The following is a 24366-nucleotide window of genomic DNA, read 5'->3' on the forward strand; positions in this document are numbered from 1 at the left end:
AAGACAAAATGCGAAATGATTATATCCGTGATAGGGTTGGTGTAGCTCCTGTGACGAACAAAATTAGAGAAAGTCGTCTTAGATGGTTTAGTCACATTAAGCGTCGACAATCTGATGATCCGATTAGGAGAGTAGATGTTTAGATTCGATTTATGTTAAGAAAGACAGATGTAGACTTAGGAAGACTTGGGCTTATTGTATAAAAAAATGATCTTAATTTATTAGAATAAAATGAAAATATGAAACTAAATAGGACACAATGGAGAAAAATGATTCATGTAGCCGACCACACGTAGTGGGATTAAGTCTTTGTTGTTGCTATATCCTCTTAGTATAAAACTGAAATCAGCTTAACTGTATTCCTTGATAAAGTTATTTTTCTGGGTACAAATTATTGATTCTAGGTTTTCAGATTGAGTTTTGGAACCAATTAGATCATTGTAGGAAATTAATAGGCTCGCCTTAAAGCTATTCTTCCAATTAGGTGTCAAGCTAATATTTGTATGATTTTGTCCTAAAACAGATCAAGAATGCGTTCCTTGTTATATGGAAAACATAATGCTGTAGCTTTATCTTGGATTTGATTGTAATTTTATATTGCAGTTTGAAGCATACTCGCCCCATGCTTTCTATGTATTTATCTGTTGTTTTAAGCTTGAAGTCTTAATATGTTGGAGGCTGTCTTTTAAGTTCTTGCACGGCTTGTGTATGAAATTTGTTTATGTATAAACACAACTGTGAAAACTCTGCACCATAAAGTCATATTTATCTTTTTTTGTTTTTTTATGCTTCAGATGCTTGCTAGCTTGTTTTGTTGCTGCAATTTTTTGTTCTTCTCCTTAGCGGTTCATGTGTTAACTCCTAGCTACAACACTTTGATATTAGCTAAAAGAACGAGAATGGTTTGTGTTAATTCTTAGTTAAATGCTTGATCAATAATAAGATGTTGTTAAATCTTTGATGGGGTGGAAATCTAATGTTTCTTAGGGCAATTAACATAACATTGTCATAAGTTCTTAAGAATTTTTTTATTCACATGTCAAATAAATTTTGTGACGGTGATGTACTATTAATGATCAAATATTGACAAACATGTAAGTGTATGTGGGATAGAAGCGAGAAGAATTTCTAATGTTTGATCCTAATTAGCCTCGATGTCTACCCATCTTAAAATCCCACATATTGTACTTGTTACATTCACTTGGGACTCTTACCCTTTGCCCTTCTTTTTTTAATAGTAGACTTTTGGTTGTGTTGTCTACTTGACTTGTTCCTCACCAATTACTAGGCAAAAATCTATTTTTTCCCCAATTTTTTAAGTGTTAACTTATGTGAAATTATCATTTACATTTATCATAAATAAAATAGAAACTATAATTTGGTTTCTTTTTACGATACTTGAGATTGACATGATCTCTTGCCTTTTTTCCCTAGCTTGAGAACAAGGCTGTGATAGTGTTAGTAACTGTACATTCAAAGTGAGGTTCCTTGCTTTATTCAAAAGCTCTGTGTGGAACACAATAGAGTTTTAAAAATGGTCAATGGTGCATTTGCACATTAAGCATAGAAGTGCTCCAAACACATGCAACAATTCATTCTTTTTACCATATAGGTGTATTTATTTTTAAATCTTATATGAATTTGCTTATCTTTCTATTTTATTACTTCTTATTGAACTATTTTTCTTAGAACTCCTCATTGCTCATCGATTCATCTCCATCATTTACATTTTTTAGGTTTTGTATGATTTTAAACATTTTTGTCTTCCTTTTTTTATTGAAAGTTTGAAATGAACATCAAAATAAGAAATTTTAAGTTGTCTTCTTTATATTGATCATATTTGATATTGTTCATATATTTTCTTAACATTTTTCGGGATTAATGTGGTATGCTTCTAATTTTAAATATTCAATTGTGTTTTTATGCAATATATCCTATAAATGATTTAGTGTTAGTTATAATGCGTCATCTAAAAAATTTTATCATCTGTCATGAATGTTGAGGTGGGAGATTCCTAAGGGTATTTTTCACAAATCAAAATTTTCTTTGAAAAATTAGAGCTGGAGAAAAAACTATTTTGAAGAACATTCTTTCCAAAGTTATAGTACGGTCCATCTGTAGCTTCCCTAGTGGTTATTGTTAGAAGTTATTAGTATTAATTTATTTCTTTTCCAGTTATTTCCTATTTTAGGTATTTCCTATTTTATAAATTCTCTTTTATCTCTGGGTAGTTACTAGGAATTGATTAATTGTATATCTAGAGACATGGTTGTTATTTCTTTCCTATTTTAGAATTCATGTAATTAGTATTTGTATCCTCTTCAACAATGACAACAACAATAAGTTTATATCCCACTAAGTGGGGTCGACTCCATGATTCCTTTTTTCTCCATTATGTCCTATTGAGTTTCATATTTTCATTTAATTCTAATAGATTAAGATCATTTTTTTATATAATATGCCCAAGTTTATTTTGGTCTACCTTTAACTTTCTTAACATAAGTTGAATCTAAACATCTACTCTCCTAACCAGATAATCACATGGTTGACATTTAGGCCCCGTTTGGGGCAGCTTAAAGTGTGGCGGCGTTTTGGAAAACGCCGCCTTAGTTTTTGGTTAAAACGTTTTGCGTGCGGTTTTAAAACCCACGTTTCACTGTTTAGGGTAAACAATGAACGCGGGGCTATAGGCGCGGATCGCGTGTTGGCCAGACCATTTTCCTCCGCTGCCCTGGCGTTACTCTCGGTAGCCATGTTCTTCGCTTGCGAGATCAAACCCACGTTTCACTGTTTAGGGTAAACAATGAACACGGGGCTATAAGCGCGGATCTCGTGTTGGCCAGACCATTTTCCTCCGCTGCCCTCGCGCTACTCTCGGTAGCCCTGTTCTTCACTTGCGAGATAGCGCCCTAGCTACCGAGAAGAAGGCGTATAGTGCTAAAACAAATCATGCATCTTCATCTCCTTCCTCTTCTTCTTTGCGTTATAGCGCGATCGTGCCCTGTTCTTCTTCTTCTTTGCTCTTCTTTGCGTTTTCACGTTTTCAGTTGCCCCGTTCTTCGCTCGACCGATCGTGCCCTAGCTACCCGAGCATAAGGCCTATAGAGGCAAAACAAATTCGTGCACCCTCATCTCCTTCCTCTTCTTCTTCTTCTTTGCGTTTTCTAGGTTTCTCCTCTCCCGTCTCATCCTACCTTGTTGTGTATTTTTTTCTGCGGGACTGTATATGGGTTTTCATGACATTCTGGTGTGATACAACTATTTCTGGTTCATGATTACTGTTAAATCCACACGAAAGAGCTCCATTTACATTTTTTTGAGTTCTTATAGGGTTTCGAAATTCAAATTGTGTAGTTCATGATTGCAGTATTTGTGGTAGCAGTTTCATTTCAATTATTTTTGTTTATTGCAAATCAAAATGCGTGGTCCTTGTATATGCAAATCAAGTTTTTTTTTCCATTTATCTCTCTCATTGCTGCAATAGTGAGTCATCTGCAGGCAAGTAGATCTCTTTGGTGTATTGAGATGCTGATATAACTTGGAAATTGGTTTCAAAACAAAATAAAATGAAAAAATTCTATCTTTCCATCTTTTAGTGCTTAGTGCCACCATGTTATTATTATTATTAGGGTATAAGTATAACAATATTACATTGTACGAGGTGTTGTTAGGGCGGCATTAGGCTATGGAAGATTTGCAGCAAGGTGATGATGTTTGTCAGTTAGATGATGTTATAGTAGGCTATGGTTGTTCAATGAAGTATCCTATGGTTGCTCTTTGTTGTGTAACTTGTTGTTCTTCATTAAAAGGTTTTAGCAAAGAAATGCGAGGGGCCTAATTTATTTATGAAATGCACATGATCCTATAATGTTGAGTAAACGTGGAGTATTGCTGATTTTTTATCATTGAGGCCAAATTTTGATATGAATGAGGTATCTTAATTTGAATTTGAGATCATTTTGGTGTTTGCTAGATTATGTTGTAGCCAAATGTTGCTACAAAAAAAAAGTTCTTGTATTGCAGTTGATTGTCCTTAGTTATATAAATTTTAGGCATTTGGATTGCAGTTGATTGTCCTACACTGGTAACGAAAAGTCTACAGTTATATCAATTTTTTTAAAATTTTAAAAAACTTGCAATACTTGTTGTGAATATTTGATTGTATTTCATACATGTTATCTGACCATCCGTTCATGTTGCAATAAAAAATGAGTAAATCTAAAAAGTCCAGATCATCGACTATGTGGGATAGAGACTACTAATATTTTTTATGATCTATGTCTGATGGAGGTTGAATTGGGAAATTGACCCACAACTTATTTTAATAAATAAGGTTGACAGAATCTCACGACTAAATTCAAGGAAATAATTGGAAGGTATTACGATCGGATGAAATTAAAAAATAAATGAGATCAATTAAAAAAAAAGGACTGGAAACTTTGGAAAGAGCTCAAAAGGGGATCAACTGGATTGGGATGGGATCTACTAAAGCGGACAATTGATGTATATGAGGAATGGTGGGCAGAAAAATTAGAGGTAATTACATCACTATTTCAACTTATTTTCAGAGACAATTATTTTCATTATTGATTACATTTTTCTTGTTGTTACAGGCAGTGTCATCGGTAAAAAAATTCAAATTGATTGGCATTGAACCAGCTTTGGAGGATAAGTTGGATGGTATGTTTACTGGTGTTGTAGCAACAAAAGCTCATTTTTTCTCCCCAAATGAGCAGAGTTTTGCAAACTCTGCACAGGATATGGAGACCGAGCATATAGGTGATCCAGGAGAAGGTCCAAGCCAAATCCCCACAGATATCCATTCCACTGGTGGAACAAAGCGTCCCCGTCCTGCAAAAAATAAAAAAAGTTGCATTTGTGAGAGGTTCTATTGAGACATTGATTGAAACTTGCAAAAATAATTCCAAAACGACGAAGGACAACATCATTCAGGAGTGTGTTAAGATCCTTAACACATATCCTGGTATTAAGGAAGAACAAACTATGTATGTTAAGTATGTCAAGTTGCTAGGGAACTCTACCCGCAGACAGTTCTTTTAGACTTTGGACCCAGAATTCCGTCTTCCCTATTTGCGTTTTTTTATGAAAGATTGAATGCTATTAATGTAACTTCATTACTATTGTTGAGTTACATTGACTATTTATTTGATGAACTCCTATCTATTTATGTCTTATGTGCTATTTGTGTGATGGACTCGTTGATGTATTGTAGTTTTTTCAATCATGAATATGTAGTCTATGTATCAGTGCTATTGTCTAATATTATTTATTATCTTGTTTAAAAATCTATCATTTTTTCAGATTTTATATTATGAATGAAACACAAATTAATCAAATCCGCATTGTTGCTCTCACCCTTACATTGCTATACCATTACTACCATGCATATGTTGATCGAAACCCATGCATGATTTCTACTAATATTAGAGATAGATGAATCGGAGAGTTATTACGTGGTCACCCAACACGTTTTGCAAATATGTTTCGTATGACAAAAGTAATTTTTCTGGATCTGCTTAATAAACTTCGTACCCTTCACAGATTGCAAAGTTCATCAAGAACAACAACTAGAGAGGTGTTGACAATAACACTTTACATTTTATCCCAGAATGAATTCATAAGAGGAGCTATGAAACAGTTTCAACATTCATCAGAAACCATAAATAGATATTTCTCAGTTGGGTTGAATGCACTAGTGAGTCTGACCCGTAAAATAGTCAAACCAGAGAACCCAACATTCCAGTCTATCCCCACACATGTTGCAAATGACTCTCGATATATGTCGTTCTTTAAGGTGCTTCCCTAATTAAAATGTCAGTTACAACAATTTTACACATGATTTTCTTATTGATAAATTCGTCCACTTTTTTGTATTTTTCTTTTTTTTGGGCTCTCATTATACTCCATATTATTATATGAAGTGCATTTTACTTTTGTATGTGTAAATTTGCTCGTTTGATATGATCAGATATATTTGAGTTATATAAATGCAACTCTAATTTTTTGTATTTTCTTGTCTTAACATTTGATCTTTAATTTTGTTGAGAAAATAACAAATTCTGCTACATAGATTATTCATTCAACTAAAAAAAATTACAAATAAGCTGTTTACAAAATGCATAAATTAAACAACTAAACAACTTATTCAGAACAATGGCAGAATGATCAGTTTTCTAGAATCAACTGTTTTTCAAACGCACAACCAAACAGCCAAATAAACGCACAAACCAAACAGTCAGCCAGTTTATCTAGATCAGCTGCTCATTAACAGATTATCAGGATCAACTGCTTATCAGCAGAAGTTGAATAAGTTGCAGCTGCCGTTGCAGCTGCTTCAAACAAACCCTTAATATGACCAAACTATTTAAGAAGATTCTCTAATCTTGTCTGCAATTAGAGCCATTCTAACCCTTTCACTGATAGATTCGTTTCACATTTTGTCTCTCAAGTGTCAAGCCGCTCATTACCTAAGAATTCCTATCTTGGCATCACTTAACTTTATTTTATGCTTCTCTTTTAAAGGCCAACGTTCTTCTCCATAAAAACATTGCAGGTCTCACCACCATCTTATAAAATTTTCCTTCCAGCCAAAGCGGTATTTTTTTATCACACAATAGGCCTGATGCATTCCTCTACTTCAACCAACCAACTTAAATTCTACTAATAACATCTCCATTTATATCACCATCACTTTGAACAATATACCCGAGATACCTAAAACATTCATACTTTTTAATGATTTGATTGCCAATAGTTATAACTCTGCCACTAGAGCTACAACTACTAAACTTACATTCCATGAATTCAGTTTTAGATCCACTCAAACGAAAGCCTTTAGACTCCAATGTAGACCTACATAATTCAAGTTAGTCCTGAACTCTTTCATATCAATAAAATTATCCTGCCCTGTTCTTAGAACCTGCATGGTATCAGAGCATCGGGATCTTACCCGAGCCTTCGGAATCCATCTCCAGTCGCCGAAACCTTCCCCTGCTAGTCTATAGCCACTAAACCTTCCCAAAATCAGCAGCCAGGCTCTCTTCTTGCAGCCAGAGTCCCTACAACCAGATTTCTTCCTTGCAGTCCTTCCCCAGCCAGGGTCCCTACCTTGAGCTATCGGAACTCCATCCAAGAATCTCCAAACTCCTTTTCTACAGTTGAATCTTCATCCTGCATGATTGGGTCTCCCTCACGACGGCTGGAAATTCTTCCTTGCAGGCCTTATTTGTTGGTATCAGTGTAAGAATCAACTCCTTCCTTTTCTCAGCATCCAAATATCTCCTTTGGCTTTATCAGAGTCATGGCTGATTCCTCCACTACCGAGCTTCTAACACTGTTCTCGAGTCCACTGGATGATCGACATCAACCTCAATCCCTTCGCAAACCGAAGGACCTGAAAATCATATGAATTTCCGATTACCACTATTAGACTCAGCGGTTTCAATTTCCTCGAATGATCTCAAGCTGTTTCGTTGGTCGTCAAAGGTCAGGATAAATTTGGCCACCTCACGAGGATGATTTGTGAACCTCCAAAGACTGACCCAATATATGTTGTGTAGGAAGTGAAGAACTCTATGGTTATGTCATGACTAATTAATTCTATGGAGACCTCTATTGGCTGTTCTTATCTGTTTCTTTTGTCTACAAGTGCCCTCTCGATTGTTGTTTATGATATATACGCGAACGTAGGTAATTTTTGCTAACTCTATGAAGTTTCTAATAAGATCCGTGAGGCTAAATAGGGATCGAAGATAGTGACCCAGTACTACAACAACTTGATTTCTTTATGTATGAAATGTAACATTTACTATCATTATACTTGGGAATCTCCCGCAAACCTTTCCCTCATTTAGAAAATTTTGGAAAAAGATCGTGTTCCAACTTCTGGCGGGCCTGAGCAAAGGCCTTTGATGAAGTCCGCGACCGTATACTTGGTAGTGACCCTCTTCCTTCAACTCGGGCAGTATTCACCGAGGTCCTTCGCGAATAATGCTGGAGACTTGTCATTCTCGGCAATTCAACTACCTCAAGCGAGCTGTTAGCCTTGTTCTGCAATAGTACTCCACACTCTACCACGCCGTTGCGAGCCAATCACTACACATGTGATTATTGCCACAAACCCTACAATACCGTGATAAGCGTTGTAAGCTCCACGGAAACCAATAAATAAGTCTTTAACCAAATCTTTCACTGCTAAAGGTACCGTTGTGACCTTGGAATCCACAATAGTTCAGCCTGTCCTTATTGGATCATTCTCGACTCACATGACTATTAAGAATCAGATGGAACATTTGATTAAGCTACTTGTGCCTACTCAGTTCTTCTCTGACCTGTCAACCTCTTATGTCTGTCAAGGTAACATCTCTATGACACTCGCAGGTATTGCTTCTTCTAGTCCATGGATTCTTGTTCAGGTGTTGCGGACCACATGATCGGGTATTCTCACTTTTTCTCGACATATTCTTCTTGCTCCCGGCGAGGTACTATTAAAATTACAGATGATTCCTGTAATTCCTTTGCGGGCACAGGGTTGATTGTACTAACAATTGGGCTAACGTTTGTATCCGTGTTACACTTTTCTTTGCTTAAGTGTAACCTCTTGCCGCTCAGTAAGTTAACATGTGACTTTGATTGACTTGCTCATTTTTCTCTTGATGTTTGCGCCTTTCAAGATTATCGTTCGGGGAGGATGATTGAAATTGCTAAACGGGTAGCCGGGCTATATTTTTTTTCAAGAAAATGACATTGATGACTTTGACACTAGACCTAGGCATTGGGCGGGCAGGGATTGGCGCGGGTCAGACTTATTTGAGCTTTGACCAATCAAAGTGGGCTTGAGACAGGCTTGAGCCTAGTTTCTATTTAGAATTTCATAGTCAGGCCCGCCTACTAAATGGGCCAAGTTAGCCTGCGAGCTTTCACTATAAAATAACAAAGTTTTGAGTGGTTTGCATGTAGATAACCAAAGTTTAGGCATAAGGCATTTGAATATATAAGAATATGATGGTATGCATGCAAATACACAAAGTTTGAGTAGTGTACATGTAAATAACTAAGAATCACGTTGCATGCATGTAAAAATTCAAAATAGACAGAGAGAGAGAGAAAGACGAGGTCCTACTTTGCCCGATTTGAGTGAAAAGAGCTTGTTGTTTGGTGAGAGAGGTTGCAAGAATATGTGAGAGAGAGAAGGAGATGGGGAGGTCGTTCGTGGTTTGGAGAGAGAGGAGAAAAAGAGTTGGGAGCTTGATAAGTTCACGATTGGGAGAGTTAATAGTTTGGGAGCTTGGGTTGAAGTGGAGAGCTTTCTTAGGGAACAAAGCTGCTCTTGGGTCTCACGTCTAAGAGAATGGTGGAGAGAGGAGAATGCTCTCGGGTTGAGACTTAAAGAGTTTGTGGAGAGAGGGTTCTTGGGTTAGTTTACATTGAAAAAGATGAGAGGTGAGGCCGGTCGGGTTCTGCATAGGCGTGCTGGGTTTGGTTGCTTCGGGCTTTAACTAAGTCAATACGAGATTGGATCATGCCAGACTCACCAAATTTCTATTTTTTTACAGCCAAGCACGCCCATGGCCCGTGGGCTTATGGCGAGCCTATCCAGTCACCCGTCCAATGCCCTATTCTAGCTGATACTTAATCTCGTAGTTTTTTTTTTCTTTCTACTATATGTCCAATTATGCCGTTGTATTATCGTTTGGGTCATCATAATTTTCACTATTTAAAACACTTATAGCCTTTGATGTTTATTGATAAAAATCTATTTTATTTTAGAAGTGAAATTTATTAATTAGCTAAACATGAACGTGTACTTATCCACCTCACCCTTGCACTCTTTTCTCTCATTTTTCGCTTATTTATAATAACTTATGGGGGCCCTCTTGAACTTCAAGCTATACCAATAAACATTGGTTCATTACTCAAATTGATGCCTAAGCTCGGATGACTTGGGTCTATAGATTAAAAGACAAATTTGAAGCTTGCAGTCACTTTTAAAAATTTTTATTTCTTCATTTTGACCCACTTCAAAACCACCATTCAAATCAGTCGGGCCAAAAATGCCCGCAAGTACTTTAACTCTATAGGGCATCCTTTATCATGGCTCCTGTACGGATACCCCTCAACAAGATGGGGTAGCGGAGCGAAAAAATAGACACATTCTCGAAGTTGCTCATTCCATTCTGTTTTAAACTAATGTTCCTAAACATTTTTTGAATAATGTCGTCCTTACCGCTGCTACCTCATTAATGGAGTTCTTGCAAAAATTCACATCTTTCGCACATCATTATCCATTTTAATTTTTTGTTTTCCTACCAATGAGTTCTTCACATTAGATCCCAAAATATTTGAGTGCATGACCTTTGTTTGAAACAGTATCCCGACTCATAATAAACTTGATCATCGCTCGATTAAATGTGTCTTCCTTGGCCATTCCGCCACTAAAAAAGATTATTTGTATTTTGATCATACCACAAATAAAATCTATGTTAGTGCCATCGTCTCCTTTTTTGAAAATATCCCCTTATTCTCTAAAGCTACCTCAATTGAGGGAGAGCTTGATTTTCTAGACATTGCTCATTTTCCTACACCGTTGGACATTCTACATAGTCCTATGTCCACCGTTTCTGATGACCTTTAGCTATGCAGAGGCGTCAAGAATATTCACCAGTTTATGGAGTTGACTATGAAGAGACACTTGCTCCGGTAGCTAAATATCATTCGGTTCTTGTTTTCCCTAGGCGTGAATCTGGATTGACTCTTACTTCAGTTGGACGTTAATAATGTTTTTCTTAATGACAATCTTGCTGAGGATATGTGTATGTCTCTCACCAGGTTTTGACTGTAATTCTTTCCGTGGACAAGTGTGTCGATTGTGGAAGTCTATTTATGGGTTGATGCAATCCTTACGGGTCTGGTTTAGCAAGCTTACGCAACTTGTAGCGAGCCATGGTTTCTCTCATGTCCAATCTGATCACACACTATTTTTTTGTCGTTCATCTGGTGACCGCATTGCCATTCTAATTATCTATGTCGATGACATTGTGCTTACAGGCAACGATCTACCGGCTTTGGAGTCTCTCAAAGTTATCCTTGTCATGTCTTTTCAGATGAAAGACTTGGGTTCTCTCCGGTATGTCTTAGGCATGAAAGTAGCTCAGTTCTCTCGGGTCATTAGCCTTTCCCAAAATAAATATGTGATAGATTTACTGACTGAAACTATTCTACTTCTTTGCAAATCAGTAGCTGTCTCGATGTAACTCAATGCGAAATTGGTGGAAGTTCTCAGATTCATTCAGGTGAACGAAACACGCTTCGAACACCTCATAGGTAAAGCTCATTTATCTCACTCATATGTGCTTGAACATTTGTCATGCAGTTGGTATTATAAATCAGTTTATGCATGACCTTTATGAACATTATCTCACAGCTGTCCATTGGATCTTCCACTACTTAAAAGGCACACAAGACTCGGGTTTGTTATTCTCTTGTCACATCTTTTCTTCTGTTGCAGTTTATACCGAAGTTGATTGGGTCGGGTCTTTCTATGATCGATGATTTTCCTCGAGTTATTGCTACTTCGTGTGGGGAAACCTCGTTACTTGGAAAAAAAAACAGTTTGTGGTTGTCTGTAGTAGTGTTGAAGCTGAGTTTCGCTCCATGTTCTTATGGGTGTGTGAAGCTCTATGATTGCGCAACATGCTCTGCAAGTTATGTATGTGGATTACCGTTCTTCTGCAGCTGTTTATGTGACAATAAAGCTCCCATTAGCATTCCTCATAATCTGGTCTAATATGATTGTACCGAGCATGTGGAGATTGACCACCACTTTTTCAAGAAAAAACTCGACTCTGGGGAGATTTATGTTCCATTTGTCCCCTCCTCCAACCAACTTGCCGATATTCATACAAAGAATTTTTCTCGGCTATTGTTAGACGATTTCAAATTCTAAGTTGAATATAATTAACATCTATGCTTCAACTTGAGGGAGAGTATTACAAGTTATTAGTGTTAATTTATTTCCATTTTGGTTATTTCCTATTTTATATATTTTCTATTTTATGTCTTTCCTTTTATTTCTATGTGAACTTTAGGAATTGATTAATTGTAATCTTGGAGATATGGGTGTCGTCTTTCTTATTTTAGAATTCATGTAACCTGTAGTTACACCATTTTTCATATCAATAAAATTATCTTGATGTATTCTCAAAACCTACAACTCTATTTGCTATTTTTTTTGCTTGATTAGTTATTTTACTTTATTTAGCTGAGTGCACAGTAGAAATCTATTTTCTGAAATATTTTTATACATGCAGGATTTTCCTTAAATTTGTTTTATATTGCTGTTAAGAGTATTTATATAATTTCACATATTTTATCGTTGATTTGCCGTTGAACAGGTAGTAACTTAGCGGGTTGACGGCACTTGTGATGATTATACAATTTTTTCTTTCTTTTCCAATCAGTTTTTTTTGCTTCTGATCGTTGTATAAATTTGAGATAATTTTTTTTTCAAATTAATGACTTTTACAATTTATTGTCTCGCTTTCATTAATTAGATTCTACCTTCCTTCTTTTGTTCTTTTCTGCAGTATCAACCCAATGATCCTGTCACACTCTGGGTAAACAAGGTTGGCCCGTATAATAACCCTCAAGAAACATACAACTATTATAGCCTTCCATTTTGCCAGCCTGGAGAGAAACCTTCACATAAGTGGGGTGGTCTTGGCGAGGTTTTGGGTGGAAATGAGCTTATTGACAGCCAGATTGAGTTAAAATACCAGAGTAATGACGTTTTTCCTTTCGCATACGTTTTTGCCATCAATTTTACATATTTGCCAATCTTTGTGGTTGCTATGAATTAATTTTTAATCATACTATAGGGTCGATTATTATGCATCATCATCGTTGGTCCTTATCCCAACTATTTGGTTATTGATTTTCATGTATAGGCAGATCAAAATAATTCTGACTTGTCTTTTCAGAAAACGTTGAAAAAAGTTTTATCTGTTCTATTGAACTTGATGAAGCCAAGGTGAAGCAATTTTCTGATGCAATAGATGCTTCATACTGGTTTGAATTTTTCATAGGTATGCTGTCAGTTATGTTCTTATTCATTTGTTTGCATATTGATTATTGTTCACGAATTAATAACACTTTACATTGCTCCTCTTTCTGTGGCATGGTGACTCAGATGATTTACCACTGTGGGGTATGTATTATAATAGTCATTTTTTTACTTAAATTATCATTTCAATTCATTCTCATTCCAATTAATTGCGTGATATAATCAGCCTTTGTTGGAGAGACTGGCAAAACGGATGAGAGCAAACATTATCTCTTCACTCATAAAAATATCATTGTGAGATACAATAAAGACCAGGCACGGATTTTCTGTACTTGGTTGTTTTACCTTTATGTTTCACATTTCTTTTTTGGAAATTTACATACAGACCTCACAACTCTTATTTCTTTTGGAAATTTACATACAGACCTCACAACTCTTATGTCTTTACATATCTAACACCCAAAGTTTGATATTTTATAACACTTTTGTGTCATAAACTTATGCATGAAAAGGTGTATTTCTCTTTTGAAAAAGATAGTGATAGTGGTGCTTTTTATGTGATGTTAAAGATTTAAGTGATATGTTTAGGTGTTAGATATGTAAATACATAAGAATTGTGTGGTATATATGTAAATGCCCCTTGATTTTCTTATGGATGATTACCGCCTAAGACGGGATCCATTAGTCCAACTTTTGAAGTCGTAATGAAGCTTTCCTATAACAATATCCTATTCTCTTTCAGATTATTCATGTCAATATCACCCAAGAAAACCCTAAGTTGTTGGAACCTGGAAAGAAATTAGACATGACATTTTCAGTCACTTGGACAACAACAAATATAACATTTGCTCGTCGTTTTGATGTGTACTTGGACTATCCTTTCTTTGAGCACCAGGTAAGTGCAACTAAGTTGTATTTTCTTCTATTTGTTGTTTTTTGAATTTTTTGTTCCTCGTTTCTGGGCAAATTAATGCCATATTTCTTCAACTATTTGTCTAGAGTTTTCTGATGGAGATCCAAGGTGAGATGTACAAAATCATGCATATTAGATCAAATTTACAATTCATAAATTATTGACTTAAGGAAAATTTTCTTCTCTTTAGATAAAATTTCAATACAAGTGCAATTTTTCTCAAACAATAACTAAAAAATTGCTCAAATAGAAATTATACAAAAGAATCTATACCAGTTAAAGCCTCATGGACGGCTAAATTCACATTATAATAAAAATACTGATTGTAATTGATTGTCCTAATCTAATAACAGACACAGACCAATCACCAATTATCTGGATGAAAATTAACACGAAGTACCGAATAGATGATTCGGGTGTCTCATGAGATTAATTGAAGAAGGCTTCTAATTGGCATTTAGAAGTTTGATTGAAATAAAAATTTCAAGAACTCACATCTAATTGGCATTTAGAAGTTTGAATGGAATATAAAACTTTCTTATGCTATAGACTAATTTTTGTGTGCCGGGACATCCTGTTTGTAATGACAACAAAAATCCAAAACTGGCAGCCTCACAAAAAACTAATGGAATTATCTAAAACAGCAAAAATCGCAAGTCTCAGCTTCCAACTATACTACCAATCGATAGTGTAATGGATGTCACAAGTTCGTGAACAACAGCAACCACGCAATACTGCCAATATTGAATCTAGCAAGGTTGTCAATGCACGTTTGTCTTTGCACTTAAAGTTCAGCCCAGCAGGAAATGAATCTGCCAATATTGATCCACCAAAGAATTCTTCTATTTATAGCTAATTTAAGGCAAAAACATCAAAGCCCAGAGAACAAATAACCAAGGGCTGAAATAACTTGAATTAATGGATGCAACCAAAAAAAACCTGATTAAATCAGTTGAAAATTTTAGAAAATGCAACCTGTTTTTATATGGATCTTCTTCATCGACATGTTCCCAAAAATACATAAAAAAAATATACGTTATAGAACTATCAAAGTACATAAATTAAAATAAAATCGAATTTCGAATGTTTATTTGCATGTTTCAATACAGCATTATTAATTTCTAACGAACATAAACTTTGACATTTGCATCAAGTTTGCCCTACTTGAAAAAATTAAGCTGACAAATTACTGCATAAATGCTATGCTTCCTATGAGACAATTGATGAATATTCACAGGCTGGCATGTTACATCAATATATGATATCTTTGATATCCGCCATCAATAATGACCACAATCTCAACATTTAAGATAGGTTTTGGAAGAAGATGTGTAGAAATTTCTGGGAAAATGTTGAATATAAGATTCATGGAGAGAGAATAATTCAAGGCATATGTTGCAGTCTCATGAAATAAAACTAACTCAGATATGTTGAAAATTGAATAATAGTAGAACTTCATGAAAATTTCACTCTATGAACATTTATCTAAATTATTTCATGGTTTTATATGCCCTTGCTTTCTAGCATTTGATTTCTTACATTTGATTTCTTAGAGATTTTTGCTGGAATGCTTTTAAGATTCAAACATATCATTATTATATCAACCTGACTAAATTCCATATATTTAGTGTTCATATCAACAACGATTTTTTAAATGCCATAATTAATGTTCATTGTTTTTTATTATCTTCATGTGAAATAGGGCTGAATAAGTTAAGATTATGTTATACCATGAGATTGTTTATACAATGAGATTGTTGTCTTGAATCTTAGAGTTAGGATTTGGGAGAGATTGTCTTCCTCTCGAATTGTAGGTGTTAGGGTTTGGGTTTGGGAGAGATTTCCTATCTCTCGAATTGTAGGTGTTTATTCTTTATGTATTTATGTTGAATTGTTGTGTGCTAGTGGAGTAAAATATATATTTTTGCCCTAATTTATAAGAAAGTTTATCTGATTCCTATCAAATTGATATCAGAGTTTTTGATCTTTGGAAGCAATCTCGGTGGTGTACTGGGGTCTAAGTCGCGCCTTTGTGAAGAACCTACACAATATAGTCCCCGCTCGATTTGACCTTGCGGAGCAAACGACATGATCACTCGATTCCACCTGATGGGGGGATTCGCGGCGTATAGTGGTTGAGCCGTGCGATACAATCATGATTTGAGCCACCGGGAAGCCAACGAGCGTACAAAGCCCTGCCTTCATGATCAAAAATCTTTTTGAGAGAAATGGTGGCCAAAAGTTAGGTGATTTTGAGAAGAAATTAGGGGGCAGAGGTGAGCCAAATTAGATTGAGAATGGAGTGATTCTCGTCAATGAAGGGGAGATTCACAATACTGGAAGAAATGATTAAGAAGATCACAAAATTTCACACAAATATGTTGCCGCTTGTGAAGTTAGATCGAGTGACAGCTTAGGAGCAGACTCAAGCAACAATATTTGGAAGGAATAACACGACATATGGACGATTGTTACGAGTGTTAGCAGGAGGAAGGGGATGACGTGCGATTTGGAATTGGAGAAAATAAATTGAAGGAATTCTGCTTGGATCAGAGAATAACAGTATGTGGGAAACCGACCGAGGGCTGCATCCAACCGCGCCAGTGTCTTTTCACTGCTGCAACCTTTCGAGCAAAAGACGATTCAGGAACCTTGGAGACTGGCGGACTGAGTATGGGGCGAGCCAGACTTATGGAAGAAGGATAATCATTGTGGGTCGCAAAAGGGAGCCCAAACCCTGCTTCATGGGTGAAATGAACTTTGGTTTAGGAAATTGGGGAGGAGGCTTACGCATAAGAAAGTTTAAGATGTTGATCTTTGAAGGAGAGAATGCTTATAGTTGAGTTTATCGCGTGGAAATATACTTTCCTGTTAATGAGTTAACGAAGGAAGAAAAATTGATGGCGACGGTCCTATGTTTGGAAGGGAAGACTCTAGCATTGTTTCAATGGAGATAATTACGGCCAACCAAAACATGGGAAGAATTAAATGATTGTTCCTTCGGGCATTTCTGAACTATACGAGAAGGGAATTTACATGAACATTTTTTTGCATTGATCTATGAAGGAGCCATCATGGATTATAGGGATAAATTTGAGATGCTATCCGACGGTATGAGGAGTATCGAAAGAACTGTTGGAAGAAAGCTTCACAAAAAAGTTGAAGCCAGAGATTTGAGCAGCACTTTGGTTGTTGTGATTGAGAGGATTGGTGGAAACGATGGAATTACTGTAGTTGGTTGAACATAATGGTTCATTGGAATGGGCAAATAGGAGCACCATAGGTAGGCATCATACCGAACTATTACAACCATGACATTACCAAAAGCTTAAACAATCAAAGTCCACTGGGAGGCTCCACGAGACATGAATAATGGGCTACGATAGAGGATGATCGTTCAAACACTTTATAGAGACAGAAATTTAGGAAAAACAAGCCAAGTGATTATGTTTTCGGCAATGATAAATTTACCCCCAGGTCACCATTGCAAGGATAAAAAATTACAAGTTGTCAAGTGTGTGACGAAGAGTTAGGAAATGCAGAAACAAAGAAAGTTATGATATAGGAGGAGGAACACTCTCATTTAGATGTAGTAGAAGTTGCATTAAACTTAGTGGTGAGATTAACATCGAACCACATTATGAATCTTCGGGGACAGATCTCAGAGCAGAATATAGTTGTGTTGGTAAATAGTGGGGTCATTCACAACTTCATCTCCATTTAAGTAGTGAAGCAATTGGGGCTTGAGATGGTTGACATAGAAAGTTTTAGAGTCATGATGGGAACGAGAGGGGTGGAGAAGAGCATGCGGCTTTGTAAAGGGCTGATTTGGACACTGCATAGTATTCAGGTGATAGGAGAAATTTCTTCCTTTGGATTTAGGGAGCAGTGATGTGATATTGGGTATGAAATGGTTGCAATTCTTAGGGAAGACTAAGATGAATTAGAAACTCTTGACCATAGAGTTTTAGGAGGGAGATGAGATGGTGGTGCTTCACGGCGACCCGAGTTTATGCAAGACATTGGCTTCAGCGGATCAATCGAACGTGGCGGTTATGTTGGAGTGGACACTACCTAAGACTCGGAAAAGGTTGAGAAAGATTTCAGGACTCACAAGATACAACCCGAAGTTCGTGAAGTGTTGTAATTCAATTGTGTGGTTGTTGATGGAGAAACAAAAGAAGGATAAGTTTCAATGGAAGAAAATGAAAATCCAAATTTTTTAGAAGTTAAAGAAGACCATGATGAGTGTACGAGTGTTGGCTTTACCTGCTTTTAACCAACCTTTCATTGTGGAGACGGTTGTTTCTAGCTATTGATTAGGTACAATCCTCATGCAGTGTCGACGACTCATCATTTATTTCAATCAAGTGTTGATGGTGAGTGTCAAACTCAAGTCAGTTTATGAGTGAGAGCCACACAAGTTTATCCTGCTGCAGTTTTTTTTTTTTTCATCATGAGGACAATGTGTCTTTTTTGGAAAGGGAGTAATATTCGACTGAAAATTTAGTAGCAATTTAATGTTTAGTTATTTATTATTGTTTGGTATAAATATGACTTAATAGGTTAGGATTATGTTATGCCATGAGATTGTTGTCTTGAATCTTAGGGTTAGACTTTGGTAGAGATCGCCTACCTCTCAAATTGTAGGTGTTAGGTTTAGGGTTTGACAAAAGTCACCTATCTCTCAAATTGCAAGTGTTTATTCTTTATGTATTCCGGTTGTATTGTTTTGTGCTAGTGAAGTAAAATATGTTGTTTGCCCTAATTTAAGTGAAATTTCATCTCGTTCCTCTCAGAGTCATATATAAAAAAAAAACTCAAGGTTTTTGCGTCATGGTTAATATGCGCTACTTTTTTTATTATACGTTAATTGAGTCTGAAATTTAGGTGCACTTGTAATTGATATTTTGAATAAATTTGATGCATGATTATTAGAATCTTGGGTTTCCTAGTGCTTAGAATAATGTGCACAAAATTACACAAAAAATGAATTAATTTTTAGTTCCCAAACTTTTAATTAGGCAGCATTTTTTCTTGTTTGATGAAATTCAGAGAGCATTTAAAATTTATCCCAAATTATATTTTAAAAATCACCCAATTAGAAATTGTACAAGTTTTAGACCAATAAAAGCACACAATGATGATATTTTAAAAATCACCCAATTAGAAATTGAACAAGTTTGAGACCAATAAAAGCACACAATGATAGAGAATCGCTGCGCGGTAAAATGTTTCAACTTATAAGATATTTGACCAAATCATTTACACACAAAAACCAATCATACATCCTGGAAATGAAAAATAAAAAAGAAAAAGAAGTCACTGAATAGATGATACAATTCTTGTACCGGCATAAGGAAGGCTTTTAAAAGTAGTTGTGAATCCTTACTTGTACTTCACTTGAAGAATCCAATGAACTTGCCAAATTTTGAGAGACTCGAGTTTCATGAAGCAATAGATTGATTTTTTACATGCTTTAGAATTCCTATTTATAAGCACAAAAACACCCAAAATCAGTAATTCAGTTGCCTTAAAAAAATAATCCGAAGATCAGCTAGGTGCCAATAATTAGAAGCTTTTGGTTTTGGTACAAGTAGGTGAACAGTAGATAATGCAAATCAGTCTTCCCTGATTTTAGTTCAATGCTAGAATCATGATCCAGCTGGGAAGACAAGTCACTTTTTTTTCAGCCTTGTCAACAAAGAATGCTTCTATTTAAAGGCATAAATACTACTGACTATAGGCTGAAAGCCTGAAACAACTTGAAACCAGTGGCTGCAAACAGTGACGAACACAACCAAATAAGCTCAGGGATTTAGATAATTCCTTATCCATAGGGATTATCAACATAGCCATGTTTACATAAATACATTAAAATAAAAAATTCTGAAAACAAAGAACTGCTGAAGTAACTTCAAATGAAAAAAAAAATCTAACTCAAAGTGTCAATTTGCAAGTCTCAATGGATTATAGATACTTCATATTGATTTATATGGCTCCCTTATCATTGTACCTTGTGGATATTTCTCTAAACAATTGAAAATTTCCAGTACTATTTTTCGATTTTACTGTCCCAGAACCTTAGTGTAAATTGTACTATTTAGCCCTGCTATTTTCTTTATGGATGGTTCTTGATCTGATTTTTATGAACCAATAACATTTGTTATGTTTGCATCAAATCTGCTGATGGATTTTCTCTTCTGCAGATCCACTGGTTCTCCATCTTCAATTCATTTATGATGGTTATTTTCCTCACTGGCTTGGTTTCTATGATACTTATGAGGACACTTAGAAATGATTACGCAAAATATGCTCGTGAAGATGACGATCTGGAGACTCTGGTAATTATACACAACATTTTAACATTGGAAGATTTACATACATGCTGCTCAATTATTATGTATTTACATAACCTATGCTTCGATTTTTACATATATGAAACCTTCCCTATGCATGAAAAGGTGTATTTCACTTTTGAAAAATTAAAATGGTGGTATTTTTATGAGTTATTAATTTAAAAATTAAAGTTTAGGTGTTGGATATGTAAATAAGAATTTGGTGATATGTATGTAAATGCCCTTTTAACATTTTAATTTGCTCAAGAAAATGCTTTTATAAAATTTATGAGTGTTCTAACTTTTATACCTCTTATCTACATTGTTTTGAATTTAGGGATAATTACATGCAGGCCTCCCGAAACATTGATATTTATAAATTAACCCACTTGATTTTTTTTCACTATCGAACCGATGTATTTACGCGTGCCACAATCAAACTATTGAGAATTTGATAAAATTGAAAATAATGGGTTGGGATTTTTCCATGAATTTTGATATTTGAGCGAGAATTTGAAAAATGGATGAAAGAGGGTGGTTGATTTGTAAATAGCAAGTTTCGGGTGATCTGTATGTAATTTATCATGAATATATTGTTGATATGCAATCAGAAGGCAGTATATGTTAGCAATTTCTTACTCATGCGCCCCTAAATTGATTAGGAGAGAGATGTGAGTGAAGAGTCTGGTTGGAAGCTTGTTCATGGAGATGTATTCCGGCCTCCTCGCAATTTGGTTCTTCTTTCAGCTCTTGTTGGTACGGGTGCTCAGCTGGCGCTGCTTATTCTCCTCGTCATTTTACTGGCTATAGTTGGGATGTTGTATGTTGGGTATGTTGCATATACCTCATGATTCATAATTTTGCATTTAAGACGAAAGACTGACATTGACCAATCCATTATGAGATTACTGATAGTTTTATAGATTGATAGGATCAACATGGATTATCATCTCTCTTTTTATTTGGAAATATAGCATATATTATTTCACTTATGGCCTTGTACACTTTTATATTTTGACCATTTTAAAGAGTTGATTCATTACCAGTTTAGTGCTTTACAAGGCTAATGCTATTGCGCACTTGATTTATTGCAATAACTGAACTTATATCCTTATTTAATATCTTTCATTATCTTAACTTATATGTCTTGTTAATGAGTTTAGTGATGAATTTATTATGAGTTATGTGGTGAGTTTCATGATTTCCTTGATTTGGTATCTGTGTGAGCTTGAAGTAATCTAATTGTACTTGCTTGTGTGAGCATTAAAAGTACTGAATTTAGCAAATATTTTTTTAATGAATTTAATGATGAACTTATTCTAAGGACTAATAAAATTTACTCAGTATTTACTCAAGCTACTACCTAACTGAGTTTTTAGTTGATTTTGGTGTTATTAGAGCTGCCCCATTTCATCATTGGCATTGATATGGACTATTTTGTATTCTCTGATGACATTCTATAAACTCTAACAGTTGTTAATGGCCTCAGGCGAGGAGCTATTCACACAACTTTTATATTGTGCTACGCTTTCACCTCATTTATTTCGGGTTACGTCAACGGTGGTCTTTATTCCCGGAGTGGTGGTATGGACTCCCAATTGAATCAGTGCTATAAATATTAGGAAAATTTACATACATACCACACAATTCTTATATATTTACATATATATCACCTTTGGTTTGATATTTACATTTATAATACCTTGGTATTAAAAACCTTTGCATGCCAAGGTGCATTTCACTTTTAAAAAGTTAGGAACAATGGTAATTTTGATGTGATATTAAAGATTTGAGTGTTATGTATGTAAATATAAAAGTTTAGGAGTTAGATATGTAAATATATAAGAATTGTGTGGTTTGTGTTTAAATGCCCCTAAATGTTAATGATGGGAACTATTCATGTTTTGTATTTTTGTTCTTACAATGAATCCATACTTCAGGTCTATATTTTTCACATTCTAATCCACTTCTATCTGATTACATCATTTATTCTTGTCAGGTAAAAGTTGGATTAAGTCGATGATTCTTACAGCATCTCTTTTCCCATTTTTATGCTTTGGAATTGGTTTTGCACTCAACACCGTTGCCATATTTTATCGCTCACTAGCGGCTATTCCCTTCGGAACAATGGTGGTGATTTTTGTAATTTGGGCCTTTATCTCATTTCCCCTCACACTTCTAGGCACTGTGGTGGGCAGGAACTGGAGTGGTGCCCCTAGCAATCCATGCCGAGTGAAGACCATTCCTCGCCCTATCCCAGAGAAAAAGTGGTATCTCACCCCTTCCATTATCTCTCTAATGGGAGGTCTTCTTCCTTTCGGCAGCATCTTCATTGAGATGTATTTTGTATTCACATCTTTCTGGAATTACAAGGTAAGCAAGTATGTAAGATATTTTTCTGTTTTTGGTTCATTTTGAATCCGCATCAGTTGGTGTGCGATAAAACTTTTACGGAAAAATTTTGGGTCAGGTTATCCTGATAAAATTTTATTTTTGATGGATCTTAAAATCTTTATATTTGGTTTGAGTTGAGTGCAATATATGAGAAAACAATCAAACGGATTTAAGACTCATCCTGATTAAAAATTTGCTCAGCAAATCCGAAGTTTTTTTAATTTTTTCTTTTAATTTGAATCAGGATATCCTGATTAATCTTTGATTAGATGAGTCCTCAATGCCATTGGATTCATTTTGATATGGGGAAAATATTGCACTTCTTCTCAGAATAAATCCAACTGTTTTTGGATTCCTGAGCTAATTTATTTCAAGCTTTTGTTCTTGTAGTCTGCTTATGGCTGATGTTTTGCAAAAATACATGAATATCTCTCTGGCCTTGTGCCTCTATTGGTAGTTTTCTTACGTTCCTATTATTTTATTTATTTATTTATTTTGCAGGTTTACTATGTGTACGGATTCATGTTACTGGTTTTCCTTATTCTTATTATTGTAACAGTCTGTGTTACCATTGTGGGCACATATTTCCTTCTAAATGCGGAGAACTACCATTGGCAATGGACTTCCTTCTTCTCTGCTGCTTCTACTGCCGCGTATGTCTATCTTTACTCCATTTATTACTACTCTGTGAAGACCAAGATGACAGGTTTCTTCCAGACCAGCTTCTATTTTGGCTACACCCTCATGTTCTGTCTGGGAATTGGAATTCTGTGTGGTGCGTTTCTCTTCCACCCTTACATGCTCTTTCCTCAATTAATCTATTAACAATAAATTTGATCAAAATATTTTGGATCAACTTTTTATTATGATAATTCTCAAAGCAGTCGGATTTACTTTGAGATAAACACAATATTTAAGTAATTAATAGCACACCATTTTAAAATGAATATAAAGGTTTTGAGACTCAGGATTTGTTTGAGGCAGCCTTCCCATTGCTTTGCTTGCTACTTTTTGAACAAGATATGCTGAAAAAATAAGAATGAAAAAAAAAAAGTAAGGAAAATTTACATACATATAACTTAATTCCTATGTATTTACATATCTAACACCTAAACTTTGAAATGTGGTGAAATTCAGGCGCCGTGGGTTATCTTGGTTCATCTCTGTTCGTGAGAAGAATTTATAGAAACATCAAATGCGACTAGCTGTAGATGAAGTCGGAGGCATTGATAAGCCTTTTTTTTCCCTGCGGCGCAGAAGATCAAATATTCATTGCTCTCTAAAGCTCCAATTTTTGGAGATTACTTGAGGAGTTTGGTCTCATATTGGTCGAATTTGGAATTTGGAATTTTTAGTTTATATTTGCTGTAAGCTTTTTGTTTTCACTGCTTGTTTAGAACAGAGTAAATGAGTTAATTATTTTTGTATTGCAGACTAACTGTCTGTTTTGATGGGACATGTGGAACCAAAAACAGTTCATCATCTCCAGATTGATATACATGGTTTCTTATTTAGTGGAAATTATCATATTGATTATTTTTTTTTTTTTCACATTTTAAATAAAATTATAAACAATTTTTTTGTGAACAGGCTATCGATTTGGTATATTGAATGTTTGAATGTACTTCCAAGCAATTTCA

General features: G+C 35.3%; 1 protein-coding gene across 2 annotated transcripts in view; it reads left to right on the forward strand.

Annotated features, from left to right (window-relative positions):
- Positions 1 to 24267, forward strand: part of LOC110018532 (transmembrane 9 superfamily member 1-like) — a 26838-nt gene extending 2571 nt beyond the window's left edge. For both annotated transcript variants that reach the window (XM_020715869.1, XM_020715868.1), the window contains exons 2-12: positions 12606 to 12798; positions 12999 to 13103; positions 13208 to 13225; positions 13308 to 13396; positions 13824 to 13976; positions 20204 to 20338; positions 20995 to 21161; positions 21822 to 21916; positions 22332 to 22705; positions 23228 to 23501; positions 23864 to 24267. In XM_020715869.1, coding sequence (XP_020571528.1) covers positions 12606 to 12798; positions 12999 to 13103; positions 13208 to 13225; positions 13308 to 13396; positions 13824 to 13976; positions 20204 to 20338; positions 20995 to 21161; positions 21822 to 21916; positions 22332 to 22705; positions 23228 to 23501; positions 23864 to 23931 — 1671 coding nt within the window. In that variant the 3' untranslated portion in view covers positions 23932 to 24267. The remainder of the gene's footprint in view (positions 1 to 12605; positions 12799 to 12998; positions 13104 to 13207; positions 13226 to 13307; positions 13397 to 13823; positions 13977 to 20203; positions 20339 to 20994; positions 21162 to 21821; positions 21917 to 22331; positions 22706 to 23227; positions 23502 to 23863) is intronic.
- Positions 24268 to 24366: the final 99 nt, after the last annotated feature.

Source organism: Phalaenopsis equestris, unplaced genomic scaffold (assembly GCF_001263595.1).
Source record: "Phalaenopsis equestris unplaced genomic scaffold, ASM126359v1 Scaffold000024, whole genome shotgun sequence".
Classification (NCBI taxonomy): domain Eukaryota; kingdom Viridiplantae; phylum Streptophyta; class Magnoliopsida; order Asparagales; family Orchidaceae; genus Phalaenopsis; species Phalaenopsis equestris.